Source organism: Vipera berus (assembly GCF_964194415.1).
Source record: "Vipera berus genome assembly, chromosome: 1".
In the NCBI taxonomy this organism is placed as follows: domain Eukaryota; kingdom Metazoa; phylum Chordata; class Lepidosauria; order Squamata; family Viperidae; genus Vipera; species Vipera berus.
In genome coordinates, this window is record NC_138202.1 from 14,843,301 (window position 1) to 14,861,980 (window position 18,680).

At 40.9% G+C, this 18,680-nt stretch overlaps 1 protein-coding gene across 1 annotated transcript in view; it reads left to right on the plus strand.

Moving 5' to 3' along the window:
* Positions 1-18,680, plus strand: part of UNC13A (unc-13 homolog A) — a gene marked incomplete at both ends in the record, with an annotated part of 151,259 nt that overhangs the window by 103,383 nt on the left and 29,196 nt on the right. The window contains 10 exons of the mRNA XM_081312539.1: positions 110-260; positions 11,369-11,437; positions 12,925-13,014; positions 14,087-14,221; positions 14,453-14,586; positions 14,730-14,815; positions 15,284-15,410; positions 16,280-16,376; positions 17,022-17,165; positions 17,830-17,918. Coding sequence (XP_081168665.1) covers positions 110-260; positions 11,369-11,437; positions 12,925-13,014; positions 14,087-14,221; positions 14,453-14,586; positions 14,730-14,815; positions 15,284-15,410; positions 16,280-16,376; positions 17,022-17,165; positions 17,830-17,918 — 1,122 coding nt within the window. The remainder of the gene's footprint in view (positions 1-109; positions 261-11,368; positions 11,438-12,924; positions 13,015-14,086; positions 14,222-14,452; positions 14,587-14,729; positions 14,816-15,283; positions 15,411-16,279; positions 16,377-17,021; positions 17,166-17,829; positions 17,919-18,680) is intronic.

The window sequence follows — 18,680 nt, forward strand, 5'->3', positions numbered from 1 at the left end:
AAATTCTATAACAGTGAGCTCAAAATTTCCTTAAAATACCGTATGTGTCCACCAATCCCAAACTGTTCCCTGGCTTACAAACTACCTGTTCTCTGTTTCCATGTTGCAGGCACTTTGCCTGCCTTTCCTCAAAATACATGTGCCCAGGGGTGCCTGCTGTAATGAGTACTTTATTGGCCAACATTAATGCTTATTATGCACACACTACTGCCTCCACCAATGTCTCTGCCTCTGACCGTTTTGCCGCTTCCAATTTCGGGGTAAGTCCGATGGTGCGTAGAACACTCATTCCTTACTTTTACTCTCTGCTTTTTTCCTTGGGGGGGGGTGCATGATGACAGAGGGGGCGGCCTGGTGAAAAAGGACACCTGATCCTTTGTGTGCAGCCACTCACTCAACACCCAAAGAAATTGTGTGTGTGTGCGTGGGGGGGGACCCTCATAGCCTTATCAAATGATTTCTAGGGAATCATTTGATGTACCAGGGGTTGGTGGTGGTATTTATACTGCACATATCTCTCCAATGGAAAGAGAGAACATGTTTGCCCAACCTACATAAGTCAACCCAGAGGTTGGTAAACTATGATTCAATGTGAGCAAGAACAAATTCAAACAGGGCTGGGTTTAATAGGGAAAACAATTGGCAGAGGAGGGATTACTAGAAAAATATAGTCAATCCTGAGGTGCCTTTTTCCTAGAGTCCTCCCATAGCAGTGGTCACAACCTGAAACCAGGTCAAAGCTCCCTGGTTTAATGGTTCTAGACTTCCAAATAATTAGGGCAGCTTTCCTTCCTTCCTTCCTTCCTTCCTACCTTCCTCCCTCCCTCCCTCCCTCCCTCCCTCCCCTCTCCTTTCCTCAAATGTCCTTTCCTCTCCTCTCTTCCCTTTCTTTCCAAACAATTTATTTAACTAGTCCACTGTCCAAGATGCAAAAAGTAGCACATGTGCTTCCTTCTCCCATATTATCCCTATAAGATTCCTGAAAGGCAGGCTGGACTGTAAAGTCAATAGAGTGACTGAATATTAGGAAGCTTTGGGAATGAGAACAAAATCTGAACTTGGATCCTCCTAGCTGGCCCAGTTTTACTGATCTTAAAACACTAACCATGCCAGACCTGGTCACTATGTGGATGAAAGGCCACCAGCATATTCCAGGACATAGCATTATAATGGGTTGTGAGAGTAACTTTGAGAAACACGAGGAAGAGCTATTCAGAGTTACAAGATTGATGTCAGCCCTTCAAGAGAAGAGCAGGCCTGGACTCCAAAGTACAAATACTAAAATTATCTTTATTATACAGCTACATTAACAGAATCTTGCAACTCTGAATGTGCCCCCCTCTCCACCTTTATCCTAGAGAGAATGCAATTGTAAAGTAGTGAGGTAAATTCTGGGACACTTTCCCATTCCTAAGTGTATTTGGACTCAGATTTCTCTTATCTGGCTGTTGTCTTGGCTTTGGTTCTTTTCGAGGTTATTCTCACAGCTCATTACACACATAGACTGGAAAGTCAAAATAACAATCAGTCTAGAAATGCCGATGTTAAGCTTTCCAGAAACAGCTGGATGGAACCCTAAGAGGCAGTCCTGTCCTAGATAAGCCTTTGGTCTCCCCTGGAAAGCTCTTAAGCCAGCAAGATTTGGAGTCACCTAGCTGTAGCTAAGCATGTCTGAACTCCACTGAAGGCCAGATGGTAGATTGCCTAGACATCTCTCTGCGTGCCTCCTTGTGTTCCATGTTGAAAGAAGTAATCATAATTTCTAGAGTTTAACAGTAGGGTTTGCAACCATTCATACTTCATATTCTGATAATGAAAACTTGGGGTTTGAGAAGACTTTATTGAATTTTTTTTAAGAGTGGTGATCTGCACAGTCCTGAGAGCCCTTCTGTTTTTATATACAGATGTACAAAGCACCTACTAAACCAGGAAGGCTTTCAAATGGTGACAGGATGTTGCCTGAAGGAGATCCAGCTGAGCTCCCCCAAATTAAAATATTTAAAAAGCAAGGCCATTTTGGAGATCACTTCCCTCAGAGCAACCATACTGTTCTTGGAGTTTAGCTCCCCATAGGCTAGTTTCTGTGGGTAACTTCCCTAAAATAGTGATGTCTGGAAATACTATAAAGACTAGCAAATAGCCACCTAATAAGTGAAGGACTTCCAGGGCCTGGTTAGGTATGGGAAAATATGGGGTCATGAACTGGAGAATTAAACCATGAAGGATCCTGTCCTTGCTATCTTCTATCCCTCATAGAAAAGCAAAGATTTGTCAAAAATTGAAATTCCAATATAGAATAGGAATGGAGTTTCCCAATGAAAAGGTTTTTTTTAAAAAAAAAACACCTCACAAACAGGTCACAAACAGGCAGAGATTTGATTGTACCATCATGGCTGCCAACATGATTTTTGAAGGGGTGAGGGGGATCATCTTTGTTTTATTAACAAAGATCAGATGATGATAATGATGCCCTGAGAAGGGCTGGGGCTGAAAATCTTCCACCGTTCTTCTGCTTGACCTCAGGACCTTAAGAAAGTTTTAAAAGTGGGCATAGGAGCCCTTGTTTTCCCATTCCCCTCTATAAAATGCCCCTAAATCTCAGTTAAGCAGATGGGATGCCGGGGGCTGCGTCTGACTCTCAAGTGGCCCATCTCTTTTTTTAAAAGGGAAAGCCTCCAAACCATACTTCTACATCTCTTTGCACCTCTTCCCCTGCCTCATTCCCTATTCAGTAGGCAGGGGTAGTGGAACAAATGGTATTTGACTTCTCCAAGAAAGGAAACTAGTGGGAGAAGAAGCTCTCTGTGAAAACTGGAGGTGGGGCTTTCTGCTTCTGCCTCTCAGTCGTCACCCTGGATTCATAATCTGGAAAGTGGTGACACTCTCCAGGCAGCACATGGCCATCCAGACTTGCTTGGCTTCATCATCTCTTTCTCCCAAGACCTGGCTGTTTATCAAGGTCACCGCCAGCCACAACAAGGATTATGCATCTGTTTGGGGTGACTGTTGTGGTTCTTCAGGATCCACATTCAGAGGCATAAATCCAAGGGCATCCTGAAAGGACCCCCTTGGAAGCAAACCTACACTGAAACATTCTTCTGTTGAAGATCAGGACCCTCCCCCACTGAAGCTAGATGGAATAGCGGCTGAATCTGACTTTAGTGTGGGTAACAAGAGCAGCTTCCACGAATTCTACAGACTGGAGGCTAGGTTAGAAGGCGTAGGGTGAAGCTGGTCCACTCAACTCTTGGTTTACTCGTTGAGTTTGCTTACTGCCCATTCAATGGAACACTGTGGCCCCACAACTGCATAATGTGAGCAAAGCAATACAGACACATGCACAATGTCTGCTGCAGCCTTGGACAAGATGGCTGCCTCTCTATTAACCCACTGGGTCATGAGGCTTAAGTGCTTCACATCTCCCAAGTCTTTGCAAAGACATCTTTTTGGCTGAGCTCTTGGGAAGCGTCTGCCAATCAGAAGAGGCATCAGTTGTCCGGTGAAGCCAAGCTCATGTCATCTCCAGCACGTATTCTTTGATTACGGGTACATAGCATCATGCTTTAATTAGCTTTGATGTAATATACCTTTGTAATCTGAAAACTAGAAAGCCTTTATAAAGCAGAGCAGCTGGGAGTAAACTTTCCCTCAAAAGGGGTGCAGATTTCCACTCTGCATCTGAAGTCCTGCTTCAGAAGATGAGGATCCCAACTAGGCCCTCTACTTGTAGGTTCTGGTTTGTGTGTGGGGGGGGAAGTGTATTTATCCAGTGAGGTCCTTACACGTTTGCCCTGGGGGAAGTGACCTTGAACTGTGGTCTCTTTCAGATGACAAAGGCCATTATGTTTTTTTTTAACCTTAACAGCGTTTCTGAAATGTATCTTCTCTCTCTTGTGCCCTTTTAAAAAGTCGGCTAACAGAGGCTTGTTCACACACCGTTTGAAGCCAGTGACTTCTAACTTCATGGCTTCGTCCGACCTCGTCATGCTCCCTGAATTGAGGGGTCTCCAAACTTGGTAACTTCAAGACTTGTGGATTTCAATTCCCAGAATTCCTCAGCCAGCCATGCTAGCTGGGGAATTCTGGGAGTTAAAGTCCACAAGCCTTCAAGTTGCCAAGTTTGGAGACGCCTGCTCTAAATCAACAGTTTCCGTCATTGAACTTGAAACTAGAGTATTATGGACTAATCGAGCCCAAACTACGAAGTTTGCACATTTTGGATGGAGTGGGAAGAAAGGGAACCCGACCTCTTTGCATCCATCGTGACAGAGATGTGTCTTAACAAGCCTCTGGATGTGCTTCTTTATCTAGCCAGTTTTGTCCTCTGGTTAAGGTCTGTGTTGGGCCTCTTTCCGTTTATGTGTCTGAGTCACCGCTGCAAAAAGTCGTATTGTTTTGATAAAGCAAATGTTAGGTTGTGTACAAATCTTGTTTCTTTCTTCTTTTTTTCCTCTCAGAGAGCCTAAAAATTGGGTGTTTCCCTCCCCCCCAAAAAACCAGACTGTGTCGCTTTAACCCTCTGTGTGCCGTGGCCGGTGCTAAGGCGTGCTACGGAGCCTATGTTTGCCGGATGCGCATCTGTGCTCTTTTTTTTGCAAGGATTGCTTCTTGTTGTCTCTTGTGCCTTAGGGCTAGAGGAAGAGGCAGGACAGGGTTGGGGGAGGAAGGAGGGAGGGAAGGAGGGGGCGGAGGGGGTGGGAACAACAACTTGGAAGGGGAGAACCAGAAATGCATGATTGCAGAGACCAGGTGGGGGGAGGTGAGAGGGAGTTTGGGATAGCTGTGAAGCAAGTATAAGGAGCCAGTTAGGAGACTTTAGGAAAGTCACTATATATTTTTCAATGGAGATTGTAGCAGACACACTCAAGACCATCACTATGCACAAAAGACATTCTTTACAACGCTAAAAAAAAACAATTTATAGATGGAGTAAAGACATCACGTCAGATATTCCGAAAGCAATTCTGATTCCCTTAAAATTCCTTAATTATTTCATCCAAGAGGAGTTTCCCAAGCGCATTGAAATGAAATGATTGATTAGTGTATCAGCGTGTCCGCTGCAGGGAATTCCAAAAAAAGTGATGATGGCGGTTGTGATGCATGTAAAAAAGGAGCTGGGTTTCAGCTGCAAGGGCGGGGCTGCCATCTTGACCTTTTTTTTTGACCCCTCTGCAGATATCCCTGCTTCTTTTGACATTGGCTAGACCAGGAGTAGGCAACCTCGGCTCTTTCATGACTCATGGACTTCAACTCCCAGAATTCCTGAGTCAGTATGCTGATTCAGGAATTCTGGGAGTTGAAGTCCATGAGTCATAAAAGAGCCGAGGTTGCCTACCCCTGGGCTAGACCATATTTTCCAGCACTAGGCCTAGTAAGGAACAGATTCATTTAAAAAGCTGAGCCGAGCCAGTTTCTGAACCAGTGAAAAACGTTAACAGCTGAGATGCTTTTGAAATGCTCTCTATTTGAATTTCTTCCCACATCTTTGCTTTAAAAAGGCAATTAGAAAATATTATTATATACACTACAGCACGAAATCACAGCTGCCAGTTCTTTAGCTGGTGCAAAAGTATTGATTATTATTGCTATTATTTTGGTACATTTAAATGTTTTGGTCAGTTGTTGAATGAAATTAATACCTGAAAGAGTCTGTTACTCTGACTTTTGTTTTTTACAGTCCTAATTTCATGGATAATTTACTTCAAGTTTTAGTTTCTTTAGGTTTTTGTCACTGCAGGACACATATGTATATCTGAGGTGATATATTTAAGCCTCATCATTTTTCGTAAGTAAAATAACACATAAAATAAATCCAGACGCAATTGTTCCACATACACAAAAATAATTTTAAATCGTGCCAGAAAACCCCGCCGTTGAATCAAGATTATTTTTCTCTTATACTGTACTGATTCTCCACAGTGTACTTATGTATCAAATCAAACATTACATAAAATGATTTATCATGCAGCCATTGTACAGGTAGTCCTCAATTAACAACTGGTTGCACACTGTACTTCTGTAGCTGTCTGGTTTGGCACAGCAATCAAACAGGACAGGTACAGACTTCAACGGATAGTTAGGCCTGCAGACAAAAAAAACAATTGCAACCAGCCTTCTTTCGATTGAGGATCTGTATACTGCATAGCTCAGAAAGAGGGCTCAGAAAATATCTACGGACCCCTCTCATCCTGTACATAAACTGTTTCAACTCTTCCCCTTGGGATGCCGCTACAGGACACTGCATGCCAAAACAACTAGACACAAAGATAGTTTTTTCCTTTGCACCGTCGCTCTGTTGAACACCTAATTCCCACAGCACTGTCTTATGTCTAAGGATATTTCTCCATGTGGTGGGGCTGTATTATTATTATTATTCTCCTCTACTACCTTCTCCAATTAGTATCTTATGATCAGTGCTTTTTTTGTAAAAGAAAAAGGTGCCGGAATTCACACATGTCATACAACCCGCCTTGCCTACCCTACAAGGTTCCATCCAAAAAAGGTGCCGGAACTCCGTTCTGAGCGTTCTATGAGAAAAAAGCCCTGCTTATGATTATATTACTTTGTTGTAATAATAATAATAATAATAATAATAATAATAATAATAATAATAATAATAATAATAATAATAATAATAATAATAATAATAATAATAATAATGAGGAGGAGGAGGAGGAGGAGGAGGAGGAGGAGGAGGAGGAAGGGACCTTGGAGGTCATCAAGTCCAACCCCCTGCTCAGGCAGGAAACCTTATACCATTTCAGGCAAATGGCTGTCCAGTCTCTTCTTAAAAACTTCCAGTGTTGGAGCATTCACCACTTCTGGAGGCAGGTTGTTCCACTGGTTAATTGTTCTAACTGTCAGGAAGTTTCTTCTTAGTTCTAGGTTGCTTCTCTCCTTGACTAGTTTCCATCCGTTGCTTCTTCTCCTGCTTTCAGGTGCTTTGGAGAATAGCTTGACTCCCTCTTCTTTGTGGCAGCCCCTGAGATATTGGAACACTGCTATCATGTCACCCCTCACCCTTCTCTGCGTTAAACTAGACATACCCAATTCCAGCAACCGTTCCCTATATGTTTTAGCCTCCAGTCCCCCAATCATCTTTGTTGCTCTTCTCTGTACTCTTTCTAGAGTCTCGACATCTTTTTTACATCGTGGTGACCAAAACTGGATGCAGTATTCTAGGTGTGGCCTTATCAAGGCATTGTAAAGTGGTATTAGTACTTCACGTGATCTTGATTCTATCCCTCTGTTAATGCAGCTTAGCACTGTGTTGGCTTTTTTGTGAGCTGCAGCACACTGCTGGCTCATATTGAAGTGATTGTTTACTAGGACTCCGAGATCCCTCTCACAGTTACTACTATTGAGCAAGGTACCACCTATACTATACCTGTGCATTTGATTTTTCCTGCCTAAATGTAGAACCTTACTTTTTTCACCATTGAATTGCATTTTGTTAGATAGTGCCCAGTGTTTGAGTCTGTCCAGATCCTCCTGTATTTTAAGCCTATCTTCTGGAGTATTGGCTATTCCTGCCAGCTTGGTGTCATCTGCAAATTTGATGAGTTCCCCATCTATCCTCTCATCCAAATCGTTGATGAAGATGTTGAAGAGCACTGGGCCCAAAACAGAGCCCTGGGGCACCCCACTACACACTTCCTTCCATGTAGATGCGGTTCCATTGAGGACCACATGCTGAGTACGGCCTATCAGCCAGCTACAAATCCATCTGGTGGTGATGCTATTTAACCCACATTTTTCTATCTTATCAAGTAGTAGGTTGTGATCTACTTTATCAAATGCCTTACTGAAGTCCAAGTAAATTATATCTACAGCATTCCTCTGGTCCACTAATTTTGTCACTTGGTCAAAGAATGCAATAAGATTTGTCTGGCATGATCTGTTTTTGACAAACCCATGTTGACTTTTAGTGATGACTTTGTTTGCATCAAGGTGTTCGCTGATTTGTTGTTTGATTATCTTTTCCAGAATCTTCCCAGGTATTGAGGTCAGGCTGATAGGTCTGTAGTTTCCTGGATCTATTTTTTCCCCTTTTTTGAAGATGGGAACTACATCAGCTCTCTTCCAGTCTTCTGGTAGTTCCCCAGTGCTCCAGGATCTTTGAAAAATATAGTTTAGTGGTTCTGAGAACACGTCTGCCAGTTCCTTGAGAACTTTGGGGTGTAATCCATCTGGTCCTGGTGATTTGAATTCATCTAGGCTGGACAGGTGCTCACTTACCATTTTCTTGCCTATCTTAACTTGCGTTTCTATTCTGTTTTTTATGGCACTGGTTTTGGTAGGTTGGACAGATGCAAAAAACAAGTTAAATAGTTCTGCTTTCTCCCTGTTGCTTGTCACCTTCTTGCCACTTTCCCCCACTAATGGATCAATCTTTTCTTTAACTTTTTTTCTTGTTTTTTATATGTTGAAAGAAGCTTTTTTTGTTATTTTTGACTTTGGTCGCAAGCCTTAGTTCATTTTGAGCCTTAGCTTCCCTCACTTCATCTTTGCAGGCACAGGCTATTTGCTGATATTCTGCCTTAGTTATGTGCCCCTCTTTCCACTTCTTATACTTGTCCTTTTTATCTTTCAATTTATCAGAGAGTTCTTTATGCAGCCATGCTTGTTTCTATGTACACTGAGAGCTTATGCACCAGAGACAAATTCCTTGTGTGTCCTATTGCACTTGGCCACTAAAGAATATTCCTTTCTATTCTGTTCTGTTCATTGTAACCAACTCCCAAAAAGTTACTTATGACTCATCCTTAAAGTTACAAGTGCTGTCCCACATTCCCACAGTTATGTGATTGCATTTTGAGTGCTTCGCAGCCTGCTTGTACTTACGACCAGTTGTAGCATTCAACACTCAAATGAAAATGATTTGCAATGCTTTTGCCAGTTTCTGATAAAAAAAATATCCCCATTTGGGAGAATGGATTCATGTAATGATCACATAATTCATGTAATGACTGCAGCAGCTCACTTTATAATGGTGGTTAAAAATGATCATAAAATCACATTAGATCACGTGGTGATCCATTTAATGACCACAAAGACTTTTTATAATTCTATCTTGACTGTTAAGTGAGGACTATCTGAATTCTTGCATTTAGGTTTTCCCTTCCCCAGTAGCTTATCAATGTGTTTTACTGAATAGTAAGAAAATAAATCTGTAGCAGAGAAACATAGCTAAAAATAACATTTCTGCAGGGAAATGCAGTTTCATCAAAATTGCTTTCCCTATAATATTTTATCAATTAACACAAACACAAGCATAACTATAGATGAAATGAAAACCCCACCTAAAGATATAACAAACCATTATTCAAATCAAGACTAAAATCAAATTGTAGCTGAAGAGCATTATAAATCGAAGGAAGCACATTTTCCTACATTTAACATAGAGCAGCTTGTAGAACATATTTATGATGGTAAATTGATATAACTCTAGGGAGAAACTTTTGCTATAAAACCTCTGATCACTCAATCTGCCCTTGTTTCATCAATACAGAGAAGACATATTATTTGTTTTCACAGTTTATATTCTGCCTTTTTGCTTGTCAGGTAGACAAGGCCCCTGAGAATTTAAACCCCCCATAAACATGAAAAACACTTCCAGTTAATGCCTTATACTGACTTCAGATAGTGCAGTTTTATAAGCCAGGGCTAAATTGTCAACCATGCCTGTTCACCTCTATGCAACTGTAACATCAGGAGGGATACTAGATTTATTTTTTCTTAGATCCTGGATTACCCCACTTTCCTCCATTATCACTGTAGTGTCAAATGTACTCCTCTGTTTTTGAAGTTTCTTTTCTCCCATGGAAGTGAATCAATGCTATCTTGAGATAGGATCAAGAATAAAAAATAGCTTTCAATCCTGAGAAAATCAAGCCTAAAAAGACACAACAGAGGCAATGGCAACATTGAGGATGGAGGCATGAATAAAGGAAAATAGAGGATGTTTCCATATAAATATCTGCCATTCTTAGCCATGGAAAGAATGATAAATTATCACAGACGTTACACTGAAGAGTTGGGTAAAAAAATGACAGTACATGGCTGAAATTCCACTGACCAAGATCCCTGATACAAAAATCATCAGCATCTACACTTACAACACAATTCTGACATACACTTTTTTCTCCACATGAGTCTTGCTTGTCGTAATGGCGACCATAAGTCTGGTTTCTTAATATCACTGTGCCTTGTTAAAAAGAATAGCAAGTGTGACTGTAGCCTGGTAGCCAGGAAGGAGTTTGTTTGATATCAGCCTGGCAATTTGGCAAACATTTCATACCATGTGTGGTTGTGCATGCTCAGTGCTATTAAGAAACAGAACATCAGCCAGGACTAGGTCTTAGAAAGCAAGAGATGGAATTGTAAAAGAGGGGCAGGGAAATGCAGTTAAAAGGATGGGAGTTAGCCTATGTAACTGGATTGGGAAAGACTGGGGTGACCTAAGGGGTGGTTATTTTCTAAAGGACTGTTTTGCTCTTTGCATGCAATGTCGCACCAATGCTAAGTCCCTTGTCTCCTCTGCTTTGCTCAAGAATCTTTGGGAACTGCGGTAGTAATGATGGCAGAAGCATCTTAATCAGGAAATCTTGCTTGATACACCCCAATAGGTTGAACCAACCTAGTTAGGTATAGGAAATTAGGACCAGAGTGGGCAATCTTTCATACAGTCCCAGATATCAGCAAAGAAGAAATTTGGGGCTACAGTTTACCTGGATTAAAGAATCAAATCTGATTTCCCTTTTTCTCTCTGCAAAAACCAAAACAAAGTTCTGGAGCTTATTACTGTAGCAGTGGGCATTTATAACAGCATCTTTAAGGTCAGATAGTTAAGTGGGTTTGTTCTCTGATGAAAGCAGATCCGATGCATAGGTTTTGCCAAGTTCACAGATCCAATTTCTTGGATCAAGGCATAAGCAGCTAAACCAGGATTCCATAAAGAGAGAACTGGGATTTCCAGTGGATTGCCATTTACTCTAAAATGTGGACATCTTACTCTTTCTCTGTAAGTCTGCAACAAAACTGTAATTGTGTCTCAATCTGTAGTGCTCCTCATGAAAAGAAGATGGTAAGGGCAATTTGGAGGGAAGTGTGGGAGGTGGTAGGATTCTTCCAAACAATGTTCAAAAGAAGATAGGCCAAATAAGATTATTTATAGGTGTCTTTTAGCTTTGCATCACTCAACCAATTCCCTGCCCTAAAGTGCAAGAATGACTTCTTAATCTTGATTATATTAACTTGACAAAGCCTGAACAAGGTCAAAACCAACGGTGGGGCACAGAGGGAGGGGGTTCAAAGTCTCGCTATTTTAACTTGATTTACCTGCTTTTGGGGCTCTCTCTTTTTGCAGAAAGAACGGTTTGTCAAACTGCTGGACCAGCTACACAATTCCCTGAGGATCGATCTCTCAATGTATCGGGTAAGGAGAGGCATTTGCTTAGAACAGGAAACAGGCAGATTCTTTGAGATAACGAAAGGCCAGCTTGTTGAATTTTCATCTGTCATTGTTGTATGAAAAGAAGCGAGTTTTTAGTCCTCTTTTGTTTATGTACATAACAAGTAGCACAGTGTCAGAACATTAAACTTGCTCCCGCTTTTCTGGTTGGTTGGTTGGTTGGTTGGTTGGTTGGTTGGTTGGTTGGTTGGTTCGTTCGTTCATTCATTCATTCATTCATTCATTCATTCATTCATTCATTCATTCATTCATTCATTCAACGTGTTTATACGTCTGCCTATCTCCAAAGGCACTCTGGGTGGCGGAGAAAGATAAGTCAAAACCAAACTCACAATTCCATTAAGGAAAAATCTAGTTGAACTGCCCCACTCAGATTTCAATAACAATCTAAAAAGCAGACCCACATACGCATCAGAGGTGTGTTATTATTTATTCTGCTAACTTCATGGCCTCAGTGCCCGGAGGAATCACCAGGTCTTTATGGCCTTCCAGAAGTCAAAGCTGTCCATATCTCAGAGGGGAAACTGTTCCACAAAACGGGGGTCTTGACAGAGGAGGCACACTTCCTAGGACCCACCAAGTCATACCTCTTCACTGATGGGTTGCCCAATCTGGTATGGCAGGCAAAGACTAGCAGAGAGAGAGATGGATTGAAAGATAATCCATGCTATGCAGGGCATTTGCAGAAAGTACAGAAAATTGATCTTGAAAAAAGATAAATTCCGTGTCCAGCGTGACAAGGTGAGAGATCAAGTTTAGTCTAGTGGAGAAGGCACTAGAAACCAGGGACTGTGAGTTCTAGTTCCTCTTTAAGTATGAAAGCCAGCTGAGTGACTTTGGGCCAGTTACATTCTCAGGCCAAGTCACCTCATACAGTAGGATTGTTGTTGTTGTGGGAAAAATAGGAGGAGGAAGGGGTATTAGGAATATTTGCCACCTTGAGGTATTTATAAAAAATAATAAACGTGAAATAAAAAAAATTCTAAAACCTAAACTCAAGCACAAAACAATCCAAGAAGAGGAAGAAATGAAAGAATCCTGACAGATGCGTTCTCCTGTTGCTACCCAGGGTCAATTCAATTTGCTCTGAAGGTTTTTTACAGTAGCATTTTAAGCATGTCACGTATATGGGGCTGGGGAATTTCTCATTGATTTGATAGTGAATGAAACTCACAAGTATATATGAGGAGATCTTTTACCTCCAACAATTTAGACACCTCCAACACTAGTAATTTCTGTTACAATGAAAACCAAATGTTTTTTTTAATTCTTATTTTCTGTTGATATATACAGAATTGTCTTGTTAAGAACAATTATATTGCCAGAAAGTAGTCCATAAAGGAGCTAGAAAGGTTTATACAAGCAGATTAAAGGCAGTAGTAGGGAGTGTGTAATTTCACAGATGAATGAAGAAATATCAAATGATTGCTGCAATTTCTCCTATTTCTCAGAATAATTTCCCTGCCAGCAGTCCTGAAAGACTTCAGGACCTTAAATCAACAGTGGACCTCTTGACCAGCATCACTTTCTTTCGGATGAAGGTAAATCTCTAATTCCCACCCTCCCACCCACCCACCCACTCAAATCCTGAAAAGATGGAAGGAAATGTCATTTTGTGCTTCTTTAATTTCTGGTACTGCTTGTTGTGTGATTTGATCTGGTTTAGAGTTGTGTAAGAATAGCCCGTTCCATTGTTTCAAAGCTCCAGAATCAGCCCAACCAAATTCAGATCTCTCTGACTCTGGTCTCAATCCAGAGAGTGATTCAGAAAAATAGAAGCTTTACAAAGAATAAGCCTGTTGGGTCAAGAGGTGTTGTTGGTAATTAAAATAATAGGACTGTAGAATTGGAAGGGGTGACTATTCACTTTCTGTTTTAAAAATCCAATGGAAGGGAGCCTACCACCTCTCTAGAGAAGCTGTTCCTTGCCAAACTGTTCTTAATTCTAAAAAGCTTTTCTTCACATTTAAGTAAAATTTGCTTTTCTGTATTGTGCATCCTACACACTGAGTTGAAAGTTAACAAGTCTTGATCTGTTTCTGGGCGATGCTCTTTCAGATATTTCATATCCCCCTCACATGTTTTTTCCTCTGGGCTAAACATAAGCAAAGGGACGCGGTGGCTCAGTGGGTTAGGACGCTGAGCTTGTCGATCAGAACGTCGGAAGTTTGGCGGGTCGAATCCCGAGTGCCGCGTAACCGAGTGAGCGCCTGTTACTTGTCCCAGCTTCTGCCCACCTAGCAGTTCAAAAGCATGTAAAAAATGCAAGTAGAAAAATAGGGACCACTACTGTGGGAAGGTAACAGCATTCCGTGCGCCTTTGGCGCCTAGTCATGCCGGCCACATGACCACAGAGACATCCTCGGACAAGCGCTGGCTTTTCGGCTTTGAAACGGAGATGAGCACCAGCCCCTAGAGTTGGAAACGACTAGCACGCATGTGTGGGGGAACCTTTACCTTTTTAAACATGACCAATTTCCTCAGTCTCTCCTTTTAAGACTTATTTTCCAATCATCCTTTATGGCTCTTTTCGTTTGATGCTTCTTAAAGTAAGCACTATATTAGTTTATGGCTTCTAATAATTGGCACCCTTCTTATCGCTGTTTTATGCAGGTCCAAGAGCTCCAGAGTCCACCACGAGCCAGTCAGGTGGTGAAGGATTGTGTGAAGGCCTGCCTCAACTCAACCTATGAATACATCTTCAACAACTGCCATGAACTCTATAGTCGTGAATACCAAACTGATCCTGTGAGTGGACTGGCACTCTATCATAGATGTCTTTGGCCACGTTGCTGGGAAATATAGGGACTGGAGAAGTGATGAAAAACATCACTTTGAGGAAGGCCTGTAATCCAATGATGCCCTACTCAATTTTCATCTCTCCTTGATCTTCTAGTTTCTACAAGGGGACATAAAGATGAGTTTGCTAAACTGATGTGTATTTTTCCTTCGTTCTTCCTTCCCATCCAATCATCCTAGTCCAAGAAGAGTGAAGTGTCACCAGAGGAACAGGGTCCCAGCATCAAGAATCTAGACTTTTGGTCCAAACTTATAACCTTGATAGTATCAATCATTGAAGAAGATAAGAACTCATACACACCTTGCCTCAACCAGTGAGTACATACCGAGAATGCTCAAAAGAGGGGAAAGAAAATGCATGAATCATTAAGTTCCCTGTCTTTAGCAGGAATCAGGTATCTTAGTGTATTTTTCATGCTGACAGAAAAGTGAAGTTCTGCCTTTGAATTCTTAACAGATTCCCTCAAGAGCTGAATGTTGGAAAGATCAGCGCAGAGGTTATGTGGAACCTTTTTGCTCAGGACATGAAGTATGCAATGGAAGGTGAACCTCCTTGGGGTCTTAAGAAGAGGATGCACTGCTCATTCTTAGAGAGAAATTGATTTCTCATGTGTCTTTTCCCTTCATCAATGATTCCCTTGAGTTTCTGATCTTTCTGGACAAACTGGAATTGTGCCAAACAATACACCCGCATAAAAACATTTTCAGAGGAGACCATCCACCTTTCAATTCATTCACAGGTTTAAACCCTTACCTCATTTCCATCCTGGGCCATTGCTATGTGCATTCCCCATCCATGCCCACTTTTTTTCTATCTCTTCCCACGGTTTGCTTTTGGATCTTATTTTATCTCTGGATAATTCTGCCTGGCTAACTTGATCTTAAACTTAACTTAAAACAAGATCCAACCTGCTTTTGGATCTTGTTTTATCTCTGGATAATTTTGCCTGGTTAACTCAGACCCTGCAAGAATCATCTCTTTCTCTTTCATTCTCTTCTATTACTATGTAGAGCATGACAAACATCGGCTATGCAAGAGTGCTGACTATATGAACCTGCACTTTAAGGTGAAATGGTTGTACAATGAATATGTCACAGATCTTCCTTCCTTCACCAGCCGGGTTCCTGAATACCCAGCGTAAGTCCCTTTGTTGTTTCCTCACGCTTAAACCTTGGCCTTAGTTACCATAAACCAGCTTCAAAAATTTCTGACCTTCCTGAATTTTAAATATCTACCTCCATGTAGTTTGGGAGGCTCAGAAATTTTCCAAGTACATTATCATTGCAAAAGAATATTGAGTTGACTTTTGTAGTGTTGAACAGAACCCATCTGCTAAAGGGTAAGAACCATACCTGTGAGCATCTCAGGACAGGCTTCACCTGTTCTGCTTTTTCCAGGTTATACCCATTTCTCCAGACCAAGCCATTCAGTGGCCCCACTTCAAATTATTCCAATTATTTATTTGGTTCTCTTTTATCTCCCATCATCCACTGATCTTCACAACAATGTTCTTTTCTTAAGACTGAACAATTGTGATCAAGCAGAAGCTGGTCAGCTAACTCTCAGGATGTATTCATTTGGATTTCTGCGTTAAGCAAGGGGCTAGACCTCATCATCTCAACTGCCTCTTCTAACTCTAATATTTTAGGAGAAAAATTCCAGAGATCACCCCTTTCTAATTTTTAGAAAATTTATACCAGTTTCTTTAGATTTCTTCAGAAACTGTACTAAGAGATTTTATACTCCTAAATCCAGTTAAGGAATATGTTAGGTGGAGAATTTCAAAAGAACTTACTTTTTAAAAAACCTTTCCCTAATTCATTAAAGGGGAAAAAAACCCTGAATTATTTTCATCCTGTTTTTAATTAGATTTGCAGAGCTTGGTAAGTTTTGATGAAAAATTTTAACTAAATTCTTACCCATCGCTATTTTCAAATTCTCTTGAGTTGGCCAAGATAGATTTTCTTGATTTCAACCTTACACTTTTTTTTCATTTGTTTCTCTAGATGGTTTGAACCTTTTGTTATCCAATGGCTGGATGAGAACGAGGAAGTGTCACGAGATTTCTTGCATGGAGCATTAGAACGAGACAAGAAAGATGGGGTAATGTACCAGTCTGAAGATTTGCATGTGGTTTCACCAGGATAATAATAATAACAACAACAACAACAGTGATACCCATTGTCATCAGGGCACTGGGAACTATGTTCAAAAACTTTGCAAAACACATCAAGAAACTGCAGCTTCCTACAATAACTCGAGCAATGCTACAAAAAACTGTGCTACTTGGAACATCTTACGTTTTAAGGAGGTACCTGGTTGATATCTAGGATGCTGGCAGCAACCCGTGTCAACCATCAGCGCCAGTCAATTTGAATGTTCAGTTGACTGAGGTTCATATCTAATGAATAAAATATGATGATGATGATGATGATGATGATAATAATAATAATAATATAACAACAATAATATTAATAAAGTAGCCTCAGAAATGAATTCTGTTAGAAAACAACTCTTTGTGGCAGTTTTTGAGGGAGACATATTTTAGAAAGAACCAGTGTGACATAACAACTAGTGTGTCAAACATTTATCCACACAACAACTTTGCAAAATATTATTATCTTATAAATATCTGGCAATTCACTAGAATTCCATTTCAATAGGCAAGAATGAGTTTAGCAAGATAAATGTTTTAACTCAGTTGATAGAAGTTAGCTTCTCATTCAATCTTCTTGGGTCTTCTGCCAGTTCCAACAAACTTCAGAGCATGCCCTCTTCTCCTGTTCTGTGGTTGATGTCTTCTCCCAGCTCAACCAAAGCTTTGAGATTATCAAGAAGCTGGAGTGCCCTGATCCACAGATTGTAGGCCATTACATGCGGAGGTTTGCCAAGGTAAGGAGCAGTTCCCTCCTATGGTCACTACTGATTTACCCTTCTGATTTCTGCCTTGCCAACAATAGCAAGGAAAAACTCTCAGAGATGTTGACCAGCCAGGGAATCTTTTTGAACTAAAAGCAATTACAAGGTAGGTCAAAACACTTTTGGACCTGACCCTATTGTTCCACCTTTTCCTAGAATGTTTTCACAGTTATAGAAGGGCAATCTCAGTCTATTTGACTCAAGAGAGTTATGAAGACGGCCGCTTAGTTGCTAGGGGAATCCAGAGAAGGATTGTGGCTGGGGAATGGAACTGCAGCCCATCATATCTTGGGAAGATCAAGGCTGATGTAGATGGATCTTGGGTATGCCATAGAAATACCCTTCAATTGTCTGCAATAGACCATTTTCTAGATATTAAGTACAATAGATAATATAGAACTCTTATATACCTCTGAGAGTGTCCTTATCTTCAGTCCTGCTTTTGTGGTCTGCCTGGAAGTATCTTTATAATTACTGTTCAAAAGGGGATACTGACCATGTGAACTACGTATCTATCAAGTCAGGATTTGCTGGCTGAATAATGCTGAAAATTGTGATCCAGCCCATGCAAAGCCACAATTTGATCACAATGTCTGCTCAAATTCTCCTTCTCTTTCTTATTGACTTTGCCTTTCAGACCATTAGCAATGTCTTGCTGCAGTATGCTGAGATCATCTCTAAAGGCTTTGCTTCCTACTGCGCCAAGGAGAAGGAAAAAGTGGTGATGTATTGCATTTATGCCTTCAGTTTCTGAAATGCTTTTTCTTTTGAAATCTTCCTGCAGAACCAGGGATCCCAAGGAACCCGATGGGCTCCAGGATGGGGATGGTGTGGAGACTTTACTTATTTATTTTTATCTATTTATCAAATTTATATGCCATCCATCTTACTGTTGCTAAAGGAAGTGGACCATATCATTGGCAGGACACCTGTCAGCACCAAAAACATCTCTTTGGCTATAAAATGATGTCATAAATTGCCAGCATTAAAATGGAATCCATTTTCATATCCTGTATATATTAGAAAATGAGCACGGCTATCATCTCAGATGGCACCAAAAGAAATGTAGCATTCAAATCATTGCACTCTGGTGAAGTGCAATGCTACATTCAGTTCTGGATGCTACATTGTGAGAAGGACGTTGACAAAATCACACTGCGATTAGAGGGAGGTGAACAGAAAAGTAGAGAGTTTGGAAACCAAGAAAAGTTGAAGGAGCTTTGTAGGTTTAGCTTAATGACTGAAGACATCTCTTCATAGCCTGCAAATGTTGGAGGTTCTGCATGTCCATCTGTGAATGTTCCTAAGAGTGTGAATCAACCCTGAGCAATGATTAGTGCAGCAGGTTTATAACTCTAACAGAAACTATAGTATAGCAAAGTTTCTCAGCCTTGGTAACTATAAGATGTGTGGACTTCAACTCCCATGTTGGCTGGGTAATTCTGGGAAGTGATGTCCACACATCTTAAAATTGCTAAGGTTGAGAAA